This window comes from Canis lupus, chromosome 15 (genome assembly GCF_011100685.1).
Source record: "Canis lupus familiaris isolate Mischka breed German Shepherd chromosome 15, alternate assembly UU_Cfam_GSD_1.0, whole genome shotgun sequence".
NCBI classification, from domain to species: domain Eukaryota; kingdom Metazoa; phylum Chordata; class Mammalia; order Carnivora; family Canidae; genus Canis; species Canis lupus.
In genome coordinates, this window is record NC_049236.1 from 17,681,628 (window position 1) to 17,703,148 (window position 21,521).

A 21,521-nucleotide genomic window follows, 5' to 3' on the forward strand; every position below is an offset into this window, starting at 1 on the left:
TATAATCATATGTATGTGAAAATACACATACAGAATATTCATTATTGCAACAGCAAATTACTGGAAACCATGTACTTGTCCATTTGTTGAGCCCTGTTTAGATAACTTATGATGTGCCCATGCAATGCAAAATGATATAGCATTTTTTAAATGAGGGCATTTTAGATGTACAGATATGGAACCACCTACAAGTTATGTTGTTAAGTGAATAAATGGTGTATAGTTTGTAAGCTGTCATTTATGTATAAAATTATAAACTTATGTGTTCACTTTTTTAAGAAAAAAGGATAGACTATCTTTCAAAGGATAGATGTGAAACCTAACAGTGGTTGCCCCTGGGCAGAAAGGATGGAGGGTGTCTTAGATACAAGAGAAAGGAAGAGATTTACTTGCACTAAGTACTCTTAGTATCTTGGATACAAAATTTCATTGATGATGATGATAATGATGATGTCATCTCTACTGGCAAATTTTCCAAGAATTGGATCCTGAGGAACAGTTCCCCCATGATTCCTGAGTTCCTTGAGGAACCTATAAAGCAAGCTGCCCTCCATATCATATGAAGGGGCCAGGATCTAAGAGCCCACAGATATCATTTCATTCAGACTTCTTAGTTCTGGAGAGAAAACATGGGAATTACTCTGTCATCTGAGGATTTGTAGGAGGAAGTAAACTGTGTTAAAGTTATACCTAGTCTCTTTTCAGAACTATTTATAGGTTTTACTGTTTACTCATTCATTAAGTAACGTTTAATGAGGGATGGCTCAGTCAGCTAAATGTCTGAATCTTGATTTCAGGGCTTAGGGCATAATCTCAGGGTCATGGAACTAAGTCCTGTGCGGGGCTTCTCACTTAGTCTGCTTTTCTCCATTTCCCTTTGCCCCTTCCCCCACTCACAGTATCCACATTCTCTCTCTGTCTCTCTCAAATAAATAAATAAGTAAATAAATAAATAAATAAATCTTTTGAAAAAACAAACATTTAATTAATACTTTCAGTGTGTCAGGTACAGAGCCAGGAAATGAATCAAATAAGGAGAATAAGTCACATTTCAGCCCCCCATGGAGTTGACAGTTTATGATGGAAAAAAAGTTAAATTGTGAGATAGGTTATGACCAAGAGAGATATTAGTTGCTATAGAAGTCAGGCTGGAGAATAGTGTGTGCAAAGCAGGGAGAGATGAAGGGCAAAAGAGCAGGAAAGTGAACTATTTCCACACAATTAACTATAGCTCATGGTCTACAGGGTCACAGTAAGATAGAGGTCAGGAGGGTTTCTAGGAAGTGTCTGTGAAGCTCCTATAGTCCAACTAATGTTCTCCAAAATACTGCAATTACAGGCAAAAGTCTGAATATAAAATATGACAAAAATTAAAATCAAAAAACATTTTTAAGAAACAACATGTGCAAATAAAAGTTATATTGTATAACTAAAATGTGGAAGTCATTCTTCAAGGGGCACCTGGGTGGCTCAGTGGTTGAGCATCTACCTTTGGCTCAGGGCATGTTCCTAGGGGCCTGGGATCAAGTCCCATATTAGGTTCCCCACAGGGAACCTGCTTCTCCCTCTGCCTATGTCTCTGCATTTCTCTGTGTGTCTCTTATGAATGAGTAAATAAAATCTTTTTTAAAAAATTATTCTTCAAGGGATGCGGAACCTCAAATAGCCCATCTGATTTCCTTTAGAGCAGGAACCATAAGAGATAGAAATTGCATCAGCCCTTTGCCCTGCCCTTTACATTCAGCATTATATCTCAAAGTAAAATCAGTTTTCTCTACTCAATATGCATTTTTAATATTGCAATTATTTTTATAATGAAAACATCTTAATCCTTTTCTTACTTACCCAACACTTGTTTATTATAAATATTTTTTAAACAATAAAGTATAAATGGATATAAACAAATCACCCCATCCTAAGACAACTATTATTGAATTTTAGGTAACCAACTCCTCAGACATATCTATCTGCATATGCATATTATATATAGTTTATAACTTATATAATTTATACACACCATATAGTTTTATGTGTATGGTCACAACAGACATGCTGCCTCAATGGAAGGCATTCTTCACTTTTTCCTTTACTTTTCTTTACTCTTTCTTTACTTACTTCCTCCCATAACTTCTACCCCACTTCTCCTCACAACCACCTTATAATCTATTCAATAAGAATATTAATAACCTAATATATATCCTTCTATGTTATTCTCCATATCCATCTAATTATATATTTATACACACAGAGACATGCACTGTCACATACTTACACGCCACATATACCTTCTATAACTATGCACAATATACACATATACTCCCCTAAATTTAGACAGTACAACTGTCTTAAAATATGGAAATATATAAACTTCTTTATATCTTGAGTTTTCTTCACTTAGCATTATATTGATGGGTTCCTTCAAAGTCACCTACTATAAATTTTAACTCATTCCTATTAGCCATTTAATTGGGCAAAATTAGCAGAATTTACTCAGCTATTTGTCTACTTATATCCATTAACTTCACTTCCTATCGTTGTTCATATAAACAATGATGCAACACACACACACACACACACACACACACACACACATATGCTCTAAACTGCTTATGTCTTTCTTTTTATGGGAGATGTTTCCAGGAGTATACTTTCGAGCCAAAGAGTAGTACACATAATAGATATTGTTATATTGCTTTCACTCAATGCTATTCACAATCACGTTTCCACCATCTTTCTAAATATCCTATTTGCCCCTAGAAGCCAATATAAAGGCTTTAAACTTTCCCAGTCTGCCTCAGAAGAGATAGCCCATTGGTAATGAAGGTCATTGGCATTTCTTTTAATAGTGATAAGATCGAGCATTTTTTTCTTATGTCATTAATCAATGGATTTTCTCGACTGTGATTTGCCTGTTAACATCCTATCCATTTTTAAATTTTTTATTTAAATTCAATTTAGCTAACATATAGTGTATTATTAGTTTCAGGGATAAAATTTAATGATTCCTCAGTTGCATATAACACCCATTGCTCATTACATTAAGTGCCCACCTTAACGCCCATCACCCATCTACTCCATTCCCCCACCCACCACCCCTCCAGCAACCCTCAGTTTTTTCCCTATAGCTAAGAGTCTCTTATGGTTTGTCTCCCTCTCTCTTTTTATCTTATGTTAGTTCTCCGTCCCTTCCCCTAGATTCATGTGTTTTGTTTCTTAAATTCCACATATGAGTGAAATTATAGGGTATTTGCCTTTCTCTGACTGATTTATTTCACCTCCAAGAATTCTGGGAGAAGATACTTGGGCTGGGAGGATCAATGAGAAGAGAGGCTAACAAAAGCAAAGAAAAAGGAATACAAAGAATACAAAGAGGACACATCATGAATTAGCTCTCTTCATCTGCATGAATAAATTAATCTCCCCAGGTACCTCACACCACAGGGTTTAAAGTCATCAGTGCGGTGTTCTTGTCTACTTTTCAGAGGGTGAAAGTATTCACTCCATCGCATGCCTAAGTAGCTGGATGTGGCCATGGCGTAAAGACATCTGTAAGAAATGGTGGGGAAAAGGAAAATCACAGTAGGAATAATAATATTAGACTGAATTGTAGGTGTTCCTGTTTGTTGGTTTTGAATCCTGTGTAGTGGACAGAGGGAAACACTAAAGCTGTTCAAACAAGGAAGCAAAATGAACTAATAAGTCTTTTTTATATAAATTTATTTTTTATTGGTGTTCAATTTGCCAACATACAGAATAACACCCAGGGCTCATCCCATCCAGTGCCCCCCTCAGTGCCCGTCACCCAGTCACCCCCACACCCCGCCCACCTCCCCTTCCCCCACCCCTAGTTCATTTCCCAGAGTTAGGAGTCTCTCATATTCTGTCTCCCTTTCTGATATTTCCCACTCATTTTTTCACCTTTCCTGTTTATTCCCTTTCACTATTTTTTATATTCCCCAAATGAATGAGACCATATAATGTTTGTCCTTCTCCAATTGACTTATTTCACTCAGCATAATACCCTTCAGGTCCATCCACATCAAAGCAAATGGTGGGTATTTGTCATTTCTAATGGCTGAGGAATATAAAAACAGACACATAGGTCAATGGAACATAATAGAGAATCCAGAAGTGAACCCTCAACTTTATGGTCAACTAGTATTCGACAAAGGAGGAAAGACTATCCACTGGGGGGAAAAAACAGTCTCTTCACTAAATGGTGCTGGGAACATTGGACAGCCACTTGCAGAAGAATGAAACTAGACCATTCTCTTACACCAGACACAAAGGTACACTCAAAATGGATGAAAGAAAGATCTCAATGTGAGACAAGATTCCATCCAAATCCTAGAGGAGAACACAGGCAACACCCTTTTTGAATTCGGCCACCGCAACTTCTTGCAAGATACATCCATGAAGGCAAGAGAAAGAAGAGCAAAAATGAATTATTGGGTCTTCGTCAAGATAAGTAGCTTCTGCACAGCAAAAGAAACAGTCAACTAATAAGTCTTTAGGTGAAACTCCTTCCACAGTTGAAGACAGAGGGACAGAGACTGCGTCGTGCGGGAAGAGCTGCACTCCACCGGAGATGGGGAAGGCCCAGAGCGCAACTCCCAAAGGCAACTGCGGGAGCGGAACTACAAAATGCTCTGTTCTAGCCTCTCTTGGACCTGGAAGTGTGCCCTGAGATTCAGCTGCTGGAGGCTCACAGAGCCCAACCACAAACAGGAAAGGAAGAGATCTGTAAAGGAACCAGGTAGGAGCCAAGAAGATCGATTTCTGCTGAAACTGCACAGCCCTTTATGCCTGAGATCTCATCACATCTTCCTCCATCTCTCATTTTTGGAAAATCCCAGAAGGTTCTGTCCCTAAAACCCATGATTCATATCACTCACTGGAGATGAAGTAGCTTCCTGCATGAAGCCACCACACCTGTGTTCCTTTGGTGGACTCTCCCCTGGGCAGGCGCGGGTCCCCTGAGTGAGTTTGGAGAGTGACTAGTCTCATGTCATCCCTGAGAAGCTTGGGGCTGGAAAAGGATAATATTTTCTGCTCTGCTAGAAAACAAAAGTGGAAGGTATCAGGGTCTCCAGAGAAGGCAGGCCCCAGGGGAAGAAAAGAACTAGCACAGAACAGTCTCCTGACACCATTCTCTTTCTAGAAGTGCAAAGGTGATCCCCACGGAGCAGGGCTCCCTCCCTGGATGCTCTGCTTGTAGCCTTTCCTGCCTCCAGCAAACACCAAGACCTCACCCTACTTCCACACCTCCACTCAGTGACGGTTATTGTGGAGGATACCTGCTTTCCTCTCCAAGAAGACCAGACACTGGAAAAGAATCCTCAGGTTTGGGTTTCTCATTTGTCCCCTTGAAAGGGATGATGTGCTGCTTCACGAAGAAAATAAACATAAAAGAGCCAGAAAAACTACTACCCCCTAAATGAGGTTCCCTTCCACTTTGCTTCAGGCACATATCACATAGTTAATTCCTAACCATTTTTGTATCAGGACCTATGTAAGTTTCTTCCACATATTATCTCGTTCAGAATCCCAAATTCTTTGGTGGAAATGTTACTTTGCCAGTTTTATAGATGAACAAACTGAGAAATTGTTTATATAGTTGACAACGTGTCCGCAGCTGGTGATTCAAGCCGTAGCCCCCTTACTCCAAATCCTTCTGCTTTCTCCTATGCTTAGCTGCCTGTCACTTCTCGTCAAGGAGAACACTGTTCCTATTTTCAAGGACTTTGCAGAAATGGAACAGGTGTGACAATCTGCCCAAACCAGATGAAGCAGAGAGACATGCCGCTATGAGAGAAGCCAACAGCGCTCCCATACACCGTGTCTGCTCGGGCCTGCCTTAAGAAAAAAGCAAAATATCAAAGAAATGTTTTTCTCATCCTACAGCTCAGGACCTGGCCGTCCTAGATGGGGCCTAGTCTAGCCCAACTTTTTCAAGATATAATGAAAGTGAGAGTATAAGTTATTTTGTTCGGCTTTGTCAATTAACCTGGTCTAAGATCCTGAATACCTAACACAGCTCTGACAGCCCCGTGTCCACACGGGCACGCGTTGACGCAGCACCTCCTAAAGCTGAGTCTGGAGAACCTTCCTGCCATCGACCAAAGCCCCACACCAAGTAAGCGTTGCCGCTCTCTGCACAGAGCAGCCAACTAATAAAAGGTGAGTGACAATGCAGTCTTGTTAGAAATACCTTTTTTTTTCCATCCACTGGCAATTTCCTGAGGTCCAGCATGAAACGGTGATGGCACAAGAGAAGCATTCTTCACGCGCTTCTTGTTTTCTAGGGCAGCTCTGTCCTACTCTCAAAGTTGGAGAATTGCCCTGAAAGATAGTTGGCCTGGAATCTTTTGGCTTCAGGTATAAGAAACAATCTGCCCAACTGATATTTTATCTGAGACATAAATGTGACTAAAATATCACCTCTAGACCCGTTGAGTCTTCACAGCGCATACAGTCATGCTGTACTTGGAACAGTAAGCATTTTATAATAAAAAGTGATTAAAAGTCATATGCTGCTACTGCCTTTCCATATAAAGAAATCAAAGCTTATAAAGATTTAAAAAAAAAAAAAAAAAACTCCACTAGAGCCACTAAGCAACTCTGTTGTGACACTGAATCTAGAATTTCCATCCCTACCTCAATACCCAGAGCGGTGGGACTGCAACTGTCTTAAGCAGTTAGGATACTCTGGGTCTTGGGTGGAACATGTCCTACCACCCAGAACATTCCATCTCACATTGCTTCCTTTGAATGGAATTCCTCTCAAGTTTGGGCCAATGCTCTGGTAGTCTCAGGCCATTTGGAGTCTTTCTTCTACATTTTATTTCCTAAAATTTCATCTCACAGGATCTTTGAAGTTCAAATGAAGTAACTGGTAAATACTTATCTACTTATCATCTACCCATATTCTCGGTACCAATCAATGTACATATTCATTTCTTTGACAAAGATTTACAAAATACTATTTTCTTCAGACTGTGCTGGGCACTGATTTTTTTTTTTAAGATTGTATTTATTTATTTAGGAGAGAGAGAGAGAGATCACAGAGAAAGGGAGAAGCAGACTCCCCACTGAACAGGGAGCCCGATGCAGGACTCAATCCCAGGACCCAAATATCAAGACCTGAGCTGAAGGCAGACACTCAACTGGCTGAGACACCCAGGGGCCCCTGAGCACTGGATTTAAAGAGTGCAAGACAAAAACAAAAACCCTGAGGCAGGAAAGTACTTGATTGCTTCTAGAAACCAGAAGAAGGCCAGTGTTGTATCTCTGAACCATTATGTGCATATATGTGAGTGTTTGTATGTGTGTGCATGTGTAGAGACAGAAAAAGGCAAATCCTGATAGCTTTTTAGACTCATTTTTGTAATTTAGCTGAGAGCTGTCCATACAGTTCATCCCAGCTGACCCTCCTTTTTCTTAAAAGGCATTATTGCTGGAGCGCGTTGCCATTGTCCCAGTCAAATGGACGCCCTTGCTGTCCTGCTTATCAATATGAAGAGCAGGAGTCAGTAAACTATGACCAATGGAACAAATCTCGCCTGCTGCCTGTTTTTGTATGGCCAGTGAACTAAGAATTTTTATGTTTTTAACTTGAATTTTAAAATCAAAATAAGAAAAACATTCTGTAACGCATGAAAGTTATATGAAATTCAAATTTCAGTGGACACAGATGACAATTTACTGGAACACAGCCATGTGCATTCTTCTAGGTATTGTCTGTAGTTAACTTTCACACAACAGCAAAGGTGAGCAGTTGTGACAGAGACGACATGGCCTGCAAGCCAATTTTTTTCAAGATAGATTGATTGATTGATTGATTGAAGAGAGAGAACACAGAGGGAGAGGAAGAAGTAGTCTCCATCCCAGGACTGCAGGATCCTGGCCTGAGCTGAAGACAGACACTTAACCGAATGAGCCACCCAGGTGCCCTGGCAAGCCAAAATTTTTAAGAGAAAATTTACTGACCCTTGGCATAAAACATTACAGAAATGGATCCATCTTTACTGAAATGCTGGCTAGTGTGGGTATAACCCAAATACGTGCACTTCCCAGGGAGGTGAGCACAGGGAGGGGCACATTTCGCAGCCCCTCTGCCTGTTGAACCGTATTTTATATTTGAAGTCCTTGTGTTAGTGAAGGTGTGTGTGTGCCTCCTTTGCACAACAGTGTATGTTTCTGGCGGGGGGGATGTGTGTACAAGGGACAAAGTACAGAGAAAGTGTGTATATGTGTGTGTGTTTGACTCACAGCATCATGAGATGAGGTTGGAAATGTTAAGCAGAGTCAAATCAAAGACCCTGGTTTGAAAAAAATAATATTAATTAATTAATTAATTAATTAAAAATAAAAAGACCCTGGTTTGGAGATCTTACTTTACGTGCTTTGGGAAGTTAATTGAAGTCTGTGTGCAAGAAAAAGGACTGATCTGATTTTGCTTTTTTAAACAGTCCCTCTGGCTGTGGCGTGGATGGCAGGCTGTAGAGGGCAAGGGTAGAAGCAGGAAGCGGGACAGCATCACCACGGTCCAGCAGAGAAAGAAAGCAGCTTGAACTACAGAGAAGTGGGTGAGCCTGAGACTTATTCTGGAAACAAATGAACAGAAATTGCTGATGAATTAGATGTGAGGGTAAAAGAAAGGGAAGAAATACTACACTGAAATAAGCTCTGCCCAGGGGGGAAAAAAATAGTTCTTAGGCATTTAATTCAAAGACCAATTATTAGATTGTTGAGCAGATGCTTTTTCCTAAAATGAAATTTCAGAAATAGAGCAAAACAACTCTGGTCAAAAATGCTAATCACTATTTGTTATCAATTACTATTAGTAGCTATTGTTTTTTATCAAATTCAGTTACCTTCCTCTAAATTGGTATTAGACTTATAGACTTAATCTTTTTTTTTTTTTTTTGGAGTCTATCAAGGACCTTCACCCCTAGCAGAATGCTTTCTGTGTGTCCCTGTTTTCATCCTTTACCGATGAGTGGCCGCCTGTGACTACAGCGCAACCTTGAAAACACAGCGCAGGGGACACTTCAGAAAAGGCGAAGTGCTTAGTGTCCTCAGACACGAGTGAAGCTGGGACAGAGCAACTTTATTTGGGGGAGGGGGTGAAAGAAAAAAAAACATCCAAAATTTATTCTCCAACAAGACAGACAGCATCAGCAGGTAAAAACTACAGGGGTTACACTCTCTATTGTCTGCTTCCAACTCCCCTTCTTAAATGATCCCTGTGTAGTCTCAGAAATTTTTGGAGACAAATGAATTTAAAGGCAGAAAAGGAAAAGACTTCTAGGAAATGGAAGTTCTTGTGCGTGAATCTAGCAGAGTCCATTAAACCCCATTCCAGTTTATATATGTTAAATAGAGTCGGGTAAGTCTGTGGACATTTTATCAGCACCAAAAATCCCCCTGCCATCAGAATCAGAAGATCCTGAGTTTAAAATGACCCAGAGAAGGTCTTAAAAAATATCTATTTATTAGGGCACCTGGGTGGCTCAGTGGTTGAGTGTCTGCCTTCAGTTCAGGTCATGATCCCCGAGTCCTGGGATCGAGTCCCACATCAGGCTCCCCACAGGGAGCCTGCTTCTCCCTTTGCTTGTGTCTCTGCCTCTGTATGTCTCTCACAAATAAATAAATAGACATCTTTCTAAAAATAATAAGTATTTACTGTGTTATAACTGCCCTAGTCTCATCCCTCTCCCAGCACCTGCACACACACAAATTGTATTCTTACTCAGTCCCAACTCTCTAAGCGCCCACACCAGTACCCGAGAAGGAGCGTGTGCTGGTTCTTTTACTCTTGGTCCTATAGTTTCCTCAGAACTTGACAACTCACAGTAAGAAATTCTTAGAAAAAAATAAAAATAAATAAAAATAAAAAAGAAATTCTTAGAAATTATTAAGAGTAGTAAGAAATTATTATTCCTTGTGCCTAATTTCAAAAAGCAAAATATGGATTTAATATAAAAGCAGGGGTGGGGGACACAGATTCTCTGTTGCTCAACCACTTTGTCTTGAGGTCATCCTAAGTAATTACTGAGGAATGGAATAAGATTTTAGCTTTGCATCCCCTACAAATCACCATTACTTAGAATTCCATGTTATTAATAATATCCATAGTTTGCATTATTAGACTAGAATTATATCTACAATAGTAGACTGGGAAAATTCATATCTCTTTTTCAGGTAAACACAGACCGGTTTCAACGTGGCCATTGACAATTTCCTCACGTTGGGCAACTGTGGATGGCCGTCTAAATTGCTCTTTTAACACAACAGGAACTAAGGCTAATTCCCTCCAGTTGGCTTGAGTGTTTTTTACACAAGAAATTGGTATATAATATTAAATTAATAATTTAATCATTTGGTTTTAAATAAGGCCAGTTTCAAAAATCATGTAAAAGAAGTCATTCAAAAACTTCCACGTTTGTGCTACATAACTTGTTTCTCAGTTTCTGCCACAAATGCAATGATGTCACCTCTTTAAAACTAGAAAAAAACTCCATTTTGTAAGAATAGGTAGGTAGGTCCATTTTGTAAGAATAGGTAGGTAGGTAGACAGAAACTCTATTAAATATAAGGTCTAATATAATCTTAAAACACCTCTACAACACTGTCCTTCAAGATCGTATCAATTCTAACCAAAGTTATCTTGAGGCCACAGTGAAAATGTCGATGAGAGTAAAAAGCAACCCAGTTCAGTACTTGTTTCAAAGAAAAAAATGTAACTATTAACATATAGGACTTTATTTTCTTTCCCAGGATGGTTTAAATATAACCTGGGCCCCCAGCTGTCCTTACACTGCCATCCAATAATGTAATCATCTGTTCACGCTCCCAGACCCATGAAAGTCTCCAGCACCACCAACACGTCCAGCACCATCTCCAGCTTCATCCTCCTGGGCTTCCCTTGCTCCAGGGAGGGGCAGCTCCTCCTCTTTGGGCTGTTCTCCGTTCTCTACCTCCTCACCCTCATGGGCAACGGGTCTATCATCTGTGCCGTGTGCTGGGACCAGAGACTCCACACTCCCATGTACATCTTGCTCGCCAACTTTTCCTTCCTAGAGATCTGGTACGTCACCTCGACTGTCCCCAACATGCTGGCCAACTTCCTCTCTGACACCAAGGTCATCTCCTTCTCCGGGTGCTTTCTCCAGTTCTACTTTTTCTTCTCCTTGGGTTCTACAGAATGTTTTTTCTTGGCTATTATGGCGTTTGATCGGTACCTTGCCATCTGCCGGCCTCTACACTACCCAACCATTATGACAGGACGTCTCTGCGCCAGGCTTGTGGTCAGTTGCTGGGTACTTGGTTTCTTCTGGTTCTTGATTCCCATCATCATCATCTCCCAAATGTCCTTCTGTGGATCCAGGATCATTGACCACTTCCTATGTGATCCAGGTCCTCTTCTAGCACTCACTTGCAAAAAAGCTCCTGTGGTAGAGCTTGTCTTCTCCACTCTAAGTCCTCTGCCCCTCATTATTCCCTTTCTCTTCATCATGGGATCCTACACTCTGGTCCTAAGAGCAGTCCTGAAAGTCCCTTCCACAGCTGGACGAAGAAAGGCTTTCTCCACCTGTGGGTCTCATCTGGCCGTGGTTTCACTGTTCTATGGCTCAGTGATGGTCATGTATGGGAGCCCAACATCTGAGCATGAAGCTGGAACACAGAAGATCGTCACTCTGTTTTATTCTGTAGTGACCCCACTCCTTAATCCTGTGATATACAGTCTTAGGAACAAAGATATGAAGCATGCCCTGAAGAAACTTCTAGGAATATAAAAAAGTGTTCATCAATAAAGGCTCTTGGGAAATTTGAGCCCAATATTATATTTAACTTATTTATAAAATTGTACTTAATTTATTTTCAGGTTAAAAAACTAGTTTTTTTATTTATTTGAATATAGTTGACATACAATATTACAGTAGTTTGGGGTATATAATTTAGCAATTTGACAAGTTTATACGTTATGCTATGGTCATCACAAGTGCAGCTATCAAAAAAAATTTTTTAAAAGAAATAAGTGTAGCTATCATCTGTGTCATTATATCACTATTACACCGTCATTGATTGTATTCCTCATGCTCTGGCTTTTTATTCCTGCAACTTACTCCCCGCATAAGGGAAGGCCTGTATCTCCCTCTCATCTTCATTCATTTTGTCCAACCCTGTCCTCCTCCCCACTGGCAACCATTAGATTATTCTGCGTATTTATAAGTTTAATTCTGCTTTTTCTTTATTCATGCTTTAAAACACTATTTTAAAAAATAAAATAAAATAAAATACTATTTATGAGTGGGATCATATGGTGTTTTATCTTTCTCTGACTTATTTCACTTACCAAAATACTCTCGTGCTCACTTTGGCAGTACATACACTTAGCAAAATACCTTCTATCTCCATCCATGTTGTCTCCAATGGCAAGATCCCACCCTTTTGCGGCCATGTAATGTTTATTCATTGTGCATATTTCCTTAGCCACTTGTCTGTTAATGGTTACTTAGGTTGCTCCATGTCTTGGCTGTTATAAATAATGCAGCAATATACATAGGGATGTGTATATCATTTTGAGTTGGTGTTTTCATTTCCCCTGGTTAAATATCCAAGAGTGGGATTACTAGATCATATGGTATTTCTATTGTTAAATTTTTGAGGAACCTCCATACTGTTTTCCATGGTGGCTGCACCAGTTTGCATCCCTGCCAGCCGTGCATGAGGGCTCCTTTTTCTTCACATCCTTGCCAACAACACTCATCGTTTCTTGTGTTATTTATCATAGCCATTCTGACAGATGTGAGGTGACGTCATTGTGGTTTTGATTTGCATTGTCCCTGATGATTAGAGATGTTGAACATCAAAAAAAAAAAAAAAACCTAGTTTTTTCCAATAATTATTCATCCTTGATCTGACCAAAAACCTCGAGCACCTATAAGCATGTATCTGCTGTTTACTTCTTCCCTTGGCTCTTGATTTCTCCTGTTTATTAGCATGCAATTTTTTAACATTGAAACTAAACATTATATTTCAAAAATTGTGAAGACAATTGGTGTAGTAAATCAACAGAGGTTCAGTTTTCTTGTAGCAGTACAAAAAAGTAGAGACAGATCATTTTGATCTCATTTAAGGACTATATTTAGGTATAAAAATAGCCTTGGTCAGTTTTGCCTGTTTCTGCAAGGCAACTCGTACTCCAGGAACACAGCCTTCTGAGTCTCACCCGCAAGCCTGGACAGTTCTCAGGGTCCCTCCCCTGTAGTGCCCTGGCTTCCTACTCTGCACTCCGTGAACCCTGTGCTCCTAAAACCTCTGCTCAGTGCTTTACACTCCTACTCTTACCTTCTACTGTATTTCTTGGGCTCTCATCTTGCACATTAGTGGCTTAGAAATCAAAAAATGCCTTGAAGGGATATTGCATCATATTTGGAGCCTCACTTCTCTGTGGTCTTCCTCTCTCCAGGGTTTGTTTCTCAAACTCCAGCTTCTCTAGTAGCCACAAACACCAAATCTTTTATCTCCTCAGCAGAGAAATCACTGCCTTCTGCAGAGACTTCACTCTTCCTTCCCTCCATTCTTTCCCACGCGCCTCCATATCCCCAGACGACACCGTCACCCAATGAATTGTCAAACGTCCTCAGGAAGAAGCACCCAAGGTGAGTGTGGAACTTGTTTCCTTGTCCTCCACTTCTGGGAATTGTGTCCTCTGAAGTCTTGCCTGTGCCGACTGTTCTCCAGTGACTCAAATGACGGTGTTGGGGCTTCTGTCCAGATTTCATGGTCACTTTTGGTGGAAAGGTTAGTGTGATACAAGCTTCTTAGTCACAACAATAACCAGAGAAATTCTTTTCTTTGCTTCAATCACATCTAAATTCCACGTGGTCTCACTTCCTTCACTTGCTGAACATGATCTTGTAGCAAAAATGCAGAGACAAGTGAGAGGCATGTGGGTACAGGGACCAGCATAAACACAAGTTTGGGGTACAGACCTTCTCTTCTTTTTATTGCAAGCACCTCTAGATTCCCAAAGAGAAGGGGAAGCAGTGGAGTCCTGCTTACAGTAAAATCAGAGGTAACACTAGAACCACAGGGAACAAATTTAGGCTTTTTTTTCTGTATAAGAGAAGCTCAGCAATTGTAGGTCACCAAAAATATTTACACAAGAGGTATATAGTCACTTGGACTAGTTTTCCTTGAACTCCCTCCTAGAACCTAAATGAAAGGTCACTTTAATATTGAAATGTCTTTACCAATTCAACGACTTGATCTGCAGATAAAGAAAATGAAGGTTGGGAATCAGGGGTGGCAGGTTGAGGATAATGGCTTTATTGGTAAAAAACAAAAATTGCCTATTCACCACCCTTTTAACTAGTTGCTTTTTTGTTACCAACTAATCCTATATTTCTGTCTTTAGGGCTTTTCAATTATTTTCCCAACAATAATTTAGGAAGTCTCAATCATTTGCCAGTTAAAGTTTCCTAACATACATAAAACTTGGGATGCGTGGGTGGCTCAGTGGTTGGGCGTCTGCCTTTGGCCCAGGGCATTTGGCGTCTGCCTTTGGCCCAGGGCATGATCCTGGAGTCCTGGGATCAAGTCCCACATCAGGCTCCCGGTGCATGGAGCCTGCTTCTCCCTCTGCCTATGTCTCTACCTCTCTATCTCTCTCTCTCTCTCTCTCTGTGTCTCTCATGAATAAATAAATAAAATCTTTTAAAAAAATACATAAAACTCTATGAACAGTAAGAGAACAGAACAATATCCCAATAGGAAAATAAACAAAAGGATATAGACAACATGCAGGAAAGATTCTTAAACATATGGAAAGAGCACCAATTCATTCATAAAAAGATAAAGGTACAATAAGCCTATAATGGAATTTCATCTTTAACCCATCAGAGTGACAAAGATCAAGCAGTTTGATAAGCGCTGTGTGGCTGAGGATGGTGAAATGGCTTCTCTCGTGCTTGTTTGTGGAAGAATAAATTTCACAGGTTCTAAACAGCACAATTAGGCAACTTTGATCAAAATTTAGAAGACATACACCCTGCAACCCAGCAATCCAACTTCTAAGGTCCTCAGTAAAGAGATATTCTCACACATGTGGGAAATGATGAAAATATAAGAATATTCATTACAGTATTTCTTTAAGATTTATTTATTTATTTGTTCATGAGAGACACACACAGACAGGCAGAGACACAGGCAGAGGGAGGAGCAGGCTCCATGCAGGGAGCCGGATGTGGGACTCGACCCCGTTCTCCAGGATCAGGCCCTGGGCTGAAGGCGGCGCCAAACCGCTGAGCCACCCGGGCTGCCCTATTCATTACAGTATTGCAGCAATAGCAAAATGTTGAGAAAAATGTCAGTTCCTATTAATAGCAGACTAGTTAAATAAGCTACAGTTCAGTCATACAATGGAATACTGTCTTTGATCTTATAAAATGTGAAGTAGCTCGGGGATATGTAATATCATGTAATATCTCCAAGGTATATTTCGGGACCTATTATTATTTTTGAAGTATAGTTGACATCCAAGATATACCTGCTGAGTGAAGAAAGCAAGTTGAGTAGCTGAGTGTAACTACCTTTCATGTAAATGTATAAACTACCTCCTAAAGGAGATCTAGAAACTAATAACAGGGGTTGCTTCAGGTGAGGAGAATGAAACTGGACCACTTTCCAACACCATACACAAAAAATAAACTCAACATGGGTTAAAGACATAAATTTGAAACCTGAAGCCATAAATATCCTAAAAGAAAACATAAGCAGTAATTTCTTTGACATCAGTCATTAGTAACAATTTTCTAGATATGTCTCCTGAGGCAAGAGAAACAAAAACAAAAATAAACTATTGGGACTATGTCTAAATAAAAAGCTTTTGCACAGTGAAAGAAACCATCAGTAAGACAAAAAAATAACCTTCAGACATACAGATGGCCAACAGACACATGAAAAGATGTTCAACATCACTAATCATCAGGGAAATGCAAATTAAAACCATAATGAGATATCACCTTAGGTCCATCTATTGATATCACCTTAGATTTGTCAGAACAGCTAAAAAAAAAAAAAAAGATAAGAAATAACAAAGATTGGTGAGGATGTGGAGAAAAAGTAACCCTTGTGCACCACTGGTGGCCATGTAAATTGATATGACCAATTTGGAAAACAGTATGAGGGTTCCTCAAAAAGTTAATAATAGAAATACCATAGAATCCAATAATTCTAGTACTGGGTATTTACCCCAAAAACACTAATTCAAAAGATATATGTACCCTCCAGTGTTAATTGCAGCATTATGATAGCCAAGATAATGGAAGCAGCTTAAGTGTCTATCAATAAATGAATGGATCAAGAAGATGGGGGGCTGTATATTTATATATAATGGAATATTAGCCATAAAAAAGGATGAGATCTTGCCATTTGTGACAATGGATGGACCTAAAGGGTATTACGCTATGTGAAATAAGTCAGGCAGAGAAAATCAAATACCATATGATTTCACTTATGTGTGGAAGCTAAAAAGCAAAACACATGAATAGATAAAAAGCAGAATCAAATCTATGAATACAGAGAACAAACTGATGATGGCCAGAAAGGAGAAGAGTAGCAGGATGGGCAAAACGGGTGAAGGGGAATAGAAGACACAGGCTTCCGTTATGGAATGAGTAAGTGATGGAAATAAAAGGCACAGAATAGGGAATATAGTCAATGATGTTATCATAGTGTTGTATGATGACACGACAGCTACACCTACGGTGAGCATAGCATAACGTATTATTTGACAAGCACTGAGTACCCTATGAAATCACTGAATTGCTCGCTGTATTATACACCTGAAACAAATATAACACCATGTTGACCATACTGGAATTAAAATTTAAAAAATAAATAAAGTTGTTGAATCACTACATTGTCCCTGCAACTAACGTAACACTGGAGGTCAACTACAACTCGAAGTTAAAAATAAATAAATTAATATTTTTTAGGAAAAGAATATAAGTGCTTCTAGGAATTCCTCTGTAAGTCACTATATAACTAACTACTCCTAGAGAGTAATGAGCTCCCCAAAACAAAATGACTATAAAATATGACATGAATTAAAGTCCAAATTGAAATATTTTTTCAAAATTTTTAGGAGGGCACCTGGGAGGCTCAGTCAGGTAAGCCACTAACTCTTGATTTCAGCTCAGGTCATGATCTCGGGGCTGTGGGATTGAGCCCTACAACAGACTCCACACTGGGTGTTGGGGCCCGCTTGGGATTCTCTCTCCCTTTCCCTCTGCCCCTCCCTCCCAGTTCACATGCAAACATGTGCATGCTCTTTTTCTCTCTCTTTCAAATAATAATAATTAAAATAAAACAAAATCTGTAGTAAACACAAGTTTTTGTAATAGAAAGCTGGATACTTCAATCTACCATCCTGATAAGAATAAAGAAAAATACTGAATCTTTTAAATCTCTACACCAATGTGGGGCTTGAACTCACCACCGAGATCAAGAGTGGCATGCTCCACCTACCGAGCCAGCCAAGCACCCTGAAAGATACTGAATTTTAAAAATAATAATAAAACTTGAAAGTGCTGACAATATGGAGAGACAACATGAAACTGCTAGGTCAATTTTTTTTTTGGAAGTCTGAGTGGTAAGCACTAAAGTCATTCAAGTTCAGAATGCACTTGCCTAGGGCAGCCCGGGGGCCCAGCAGTTTGGCGCCACCTTCAGCCCAGGGCCTGGTCCTGGAGACCCGGGATCGAGTCCCACGTTGGGCTCCCTGCATGGAGACTGCTTCTCCCTCTGCCTGTGTCCCTGCCTCTCTCTCTCTCTCTCTCTCTCTCTCTCTCTCTTTCTCTGTCTCTCATGAGTAAATAAATAAAATCTTTAAAAAAAAAAAAAGAATGCACTTGCCTATAGTTCAAATCCTTATGCATCATGGCAATGCCTGGCAGGAGAGATGGAGATGGGATCCTAGGGCTCACATGAAGTTGAGGGAACTTCATAGGGAACCCTTAGTGGTCTTTATCCTCAAGTAAGCATGAACCAGAACTAAACCTCACACCATTCAGAGAAAAACCAAAAATTACCATCCCTGGAAGTTTGTGGCCATGGTTCAGCTGTTGCTTGGATTTACGCATACCATTTCCTCCAATTGCCCCAATATATTGTCAGGCTATGGGAGAGGGGAGTGGGAACTTATTGTTCAATAGGTACAGAGTTTCAGTTTGGGATGATGAAAAAGTTCTGGAGATGGATGTTGGTGATGGTTGCGTTACAATGTGAATATATTTAATGCTTCAGGACTTTGTATCTTAAAATGGTTATCATGGGGGCACCGAGGTAGCTCAGTTGGTTAAGTGTCTGCCTTTGGCTTGGGGTCAGATCCCAGGGTCCTGGGGTTGAGCCCTAAGACCCTGCTCAGCGGGGGACCTGCTTCTCCCTCTCCCGCCTCCCGCGTGGGCTCTCACGCGGGTGCTATTTTGCTCTCAAATTAAAAATAAATGGTTAAAATGACCATTTTTATGCTATGCATATTTTACCACAATACAAAATATTGTAAAATCATGAAAAAGAGATAATAGAGGCAAAAGACATAAAAATACCTGAATTAAAAGGAGAAAACAAGAAAGAAGAAACAAAGAACACATAGGACAGACAGAAAACAGAGTCTGTTAGTAATTAAGGGCTGGAAGCAAAGATTTATGGAAGTGTGTGAAGAAAACACACTCCCAGGGTATAAACAATATACACGGTAAACATTTACTGTATTTCACAGTGAAAACTATTTCTCTTGAAAACAAAAAGAAATTCTCTAGAAATCCACGCAGACACCTCAGCACAGCCTTTACGACATTATTCCTGCCTTCACTCTGGGAGCCAATTGGACCCAAACTATGTAAAAACTGAATAAAGAAAGGATGTCGCACCGAAGAGTCCTGAGGGAGTCATAGACCCTCTCAAGGGGAGACCGAGGACTTGGCAATAGTCTCTAAGATGAAACCTTAATTGCCCCCCAGAGTCTCAACAATACACCCATCACCTTTGTTCATCTGTATCCTCATCTCGAAATCTCATGAGGTTTGCATCTCACTTCTTTCAGCTATTTTACAGCAAAATAGCCAATATATAAAATTCACCTGTTAATAAAAAATAAAATATAAAAAAATAAAAATAAATAAAATAATAATAAAATCCACCTGCTGATGTCCTCTGGTGAGAGAGACAAATGACAGATCTGTGTGCTGGGGGGCTGAGTTGCTTACACACGCCCCTGAAAACACCAATGGGCAACCGAGGCCCACAGCTCAAAGGCAGATGGCGGGTCTGTGCTGCCTTCACGGGCTCCCCCCTCGCCCCCAGAAGCACCCCCTGCCCTGACTGCAGCCCCATGGGCCCCGACACGTGGGGCAATCTTTACACCTCTCAAGTAGGGAGACCCCAGAGGATAGAAGTCAGGGGTGGCGGTGACGGTGGGGGTGGAGCACAATTTTTAAGAGTTTTTTCAAAAAGAGAAAAGGAGGCAAGCCGACCATTTCTGCCTGTGCTCACCTTTAACTTGAAGGTGTCTCTTTGGAGCATCCAGGATTCTCCAGGAGTTACTGGAAAGCTGGAGCCTGCAGTGCCTGGGGGCCTGGGGAGAGGGAGGGAGATTCAGGAAGGGAAGAAAGAGAGTGTCAGCGGTCACCTTTGTGTACCCCAGGACTTTCGGGTTCAGGCCCCTGTCTTGATTTCACATAAAGGAAGCAAAGGCATCCATGAGAAGATACGCCCAGCCTTCTCCACACTTGGCCCTATCATGAAGCGTAAGATCTCTCTCTGTCTAGGCATCACTGCATTTTTTTTCAAAGACGTCTGCAAATGGATGCCAGCTCCAGTAAAATCCCATTTTAGTATTAATACATTTTTGGAGACTTGTGTGGATTTTATGCCTCTTGGTATTTGATTTCACCCACAGTAACTCCAGTAATTTAATAATAAGTTGTGTTACATCAACTGTTGACTCCAGGACCCAGCTACTCAGATCTCCCTCAGTTTAATAATCCCTAAAACTTTCTGGCCTAATGATTCACAGAGGAATACCTCATTATTCAGAAATTTGATGAATTATATAACAATATTAGAAGATGTGGTTCAACAACTCATTTTCTAAATGCCCCAAGTTAAATATAATTTATTGCCCCTTAGCTCTTATGACAGCACCGGTAATGTGATGCCCTCGCTTTGACCATTGATTTCCTACATCTTGAATTGTTAACACTACCATGTTTTAATGTCTTCTTCCTTTTTATCAGATGAAGCTCTATGTTTTAAAGTGCCAGAATATATGAGAAAGTCAGTAAAATAAATCTGAGCAACCAAAGAGAGCTACCCATAGCTCTGCTGTGTGATGCACTGAAACTTAGTGACTTTTTTGTCAGTTTCTTAGATTCATTTAATATTGTTTTTCATTTAGGTTTTAAATCGTTATGCCAAAGAAAGCTTATCCTAATTACTTTGTAATCATAGTTGTTGGTAGTATTAACAATAGCTATGAATTTTTTCAGGTCTAATCTATTCCAGGAACTGTACCAGGCACATGTATTCAACAGTATTTGCACAAAAACTCTGAAAAATCAATGTTAACTTGCTGAAGAGCATCCAGTATGTCATATGGTATTTGATCCCAAATCAATGTGATATTATCATTTATTTTCCTTTAAATACAGTGATCTAAAGCCATGGAGTTATGTATTACTGGGTTGAGCCAATCAGTTGTGAACGTGCTCCAGCTATGGTGTGTCAGCACATAGATATCGCCAGAGGGTGAGCTCTTTCTTCCTCACCAAACCAGGTGCTTTCCTCCTAAAACCACATTCTCAGTTCTTTGTGATGAGGTCTATTTTTCTTCCTAGGTTATGTGTCTAGCCGCTCCACTCCATTACTGGACCGTTCAAACAAAGAAAGCTTTTACATTGATTTCCTTCATGCCTAGGATGGATTTGAGAGACACTTGTAGGGAAAATCAACAGGATGTGGTGACTGCCTACGGAAGGTGACAGAACTAGAAAATGCCTTGCCAAGGCATTTGCCAAGCTTCTGGCTCCGGCAAATGCTAAGAGTAGAGCCATTCACCAAGAAATGTATAAGGGGAGGAAGGGAGCTCTTCTAAAGGAAAAGACGGAATAAGAAGTATTGAGCAGAATGGTTGATTATAGATTTGAAAATATAAAAGAGGGCAAAGGACTAAGGGGATTATATTTAGAATGGACGCACATATGACAGGGATATGAGGCAAGAAGGGATTATACAGCACAGGTGTGATTGTGACCCCACTAAAAGTTCAGTCAGAGTCACTAAAACTCCATCTGATGATGCTCGGAGTGGGTGCTCAGTGATAGTTCATAACCTCAGTAGATTAGCTTTTAGGTGATAGGATGGCAAGTCTAAAATTTATTCAACCACTAATCCATTCAATACATGCCCACTATACACCATAAACTAAGTCAACTGAGAAGATAAATTAA

The 21,521-nt window shown here is 40.1% G+C and overlaps 1 protein-coding gene across 1 annotated transcript; it reads left to right on the forward strand.

The window, feature by feature from the left end:
- The first annotated feature begins 10,865 nt into the window (after positions 1-10,865).
- OR11G2 (olfactory receptor family 11 subfamily G member 2) lies at positions 10,866-11,801 on the forward strand. Its single transcript, NM_001388556.1, has one exon. The coding sequence runs from the start codon at positions 10,866-10,868 to the stop codon at positions 11,799-11,801; it is 936 nt and encodes a 311-aa protein (NP_001375485.1).
- Positions 11,802-21,521: the final 9,720 nt, after the last annotated feature.

Bases quoted from the DNA above. Each gene is read 5' to 3' on its own strand.
- OR11G2 (NM_001388556.1), top strand. From the start codon at position 10,866: ATGAAAGTCTCCAGCACCACCAACACGTCCAGCACCATCTCCAGCTTC.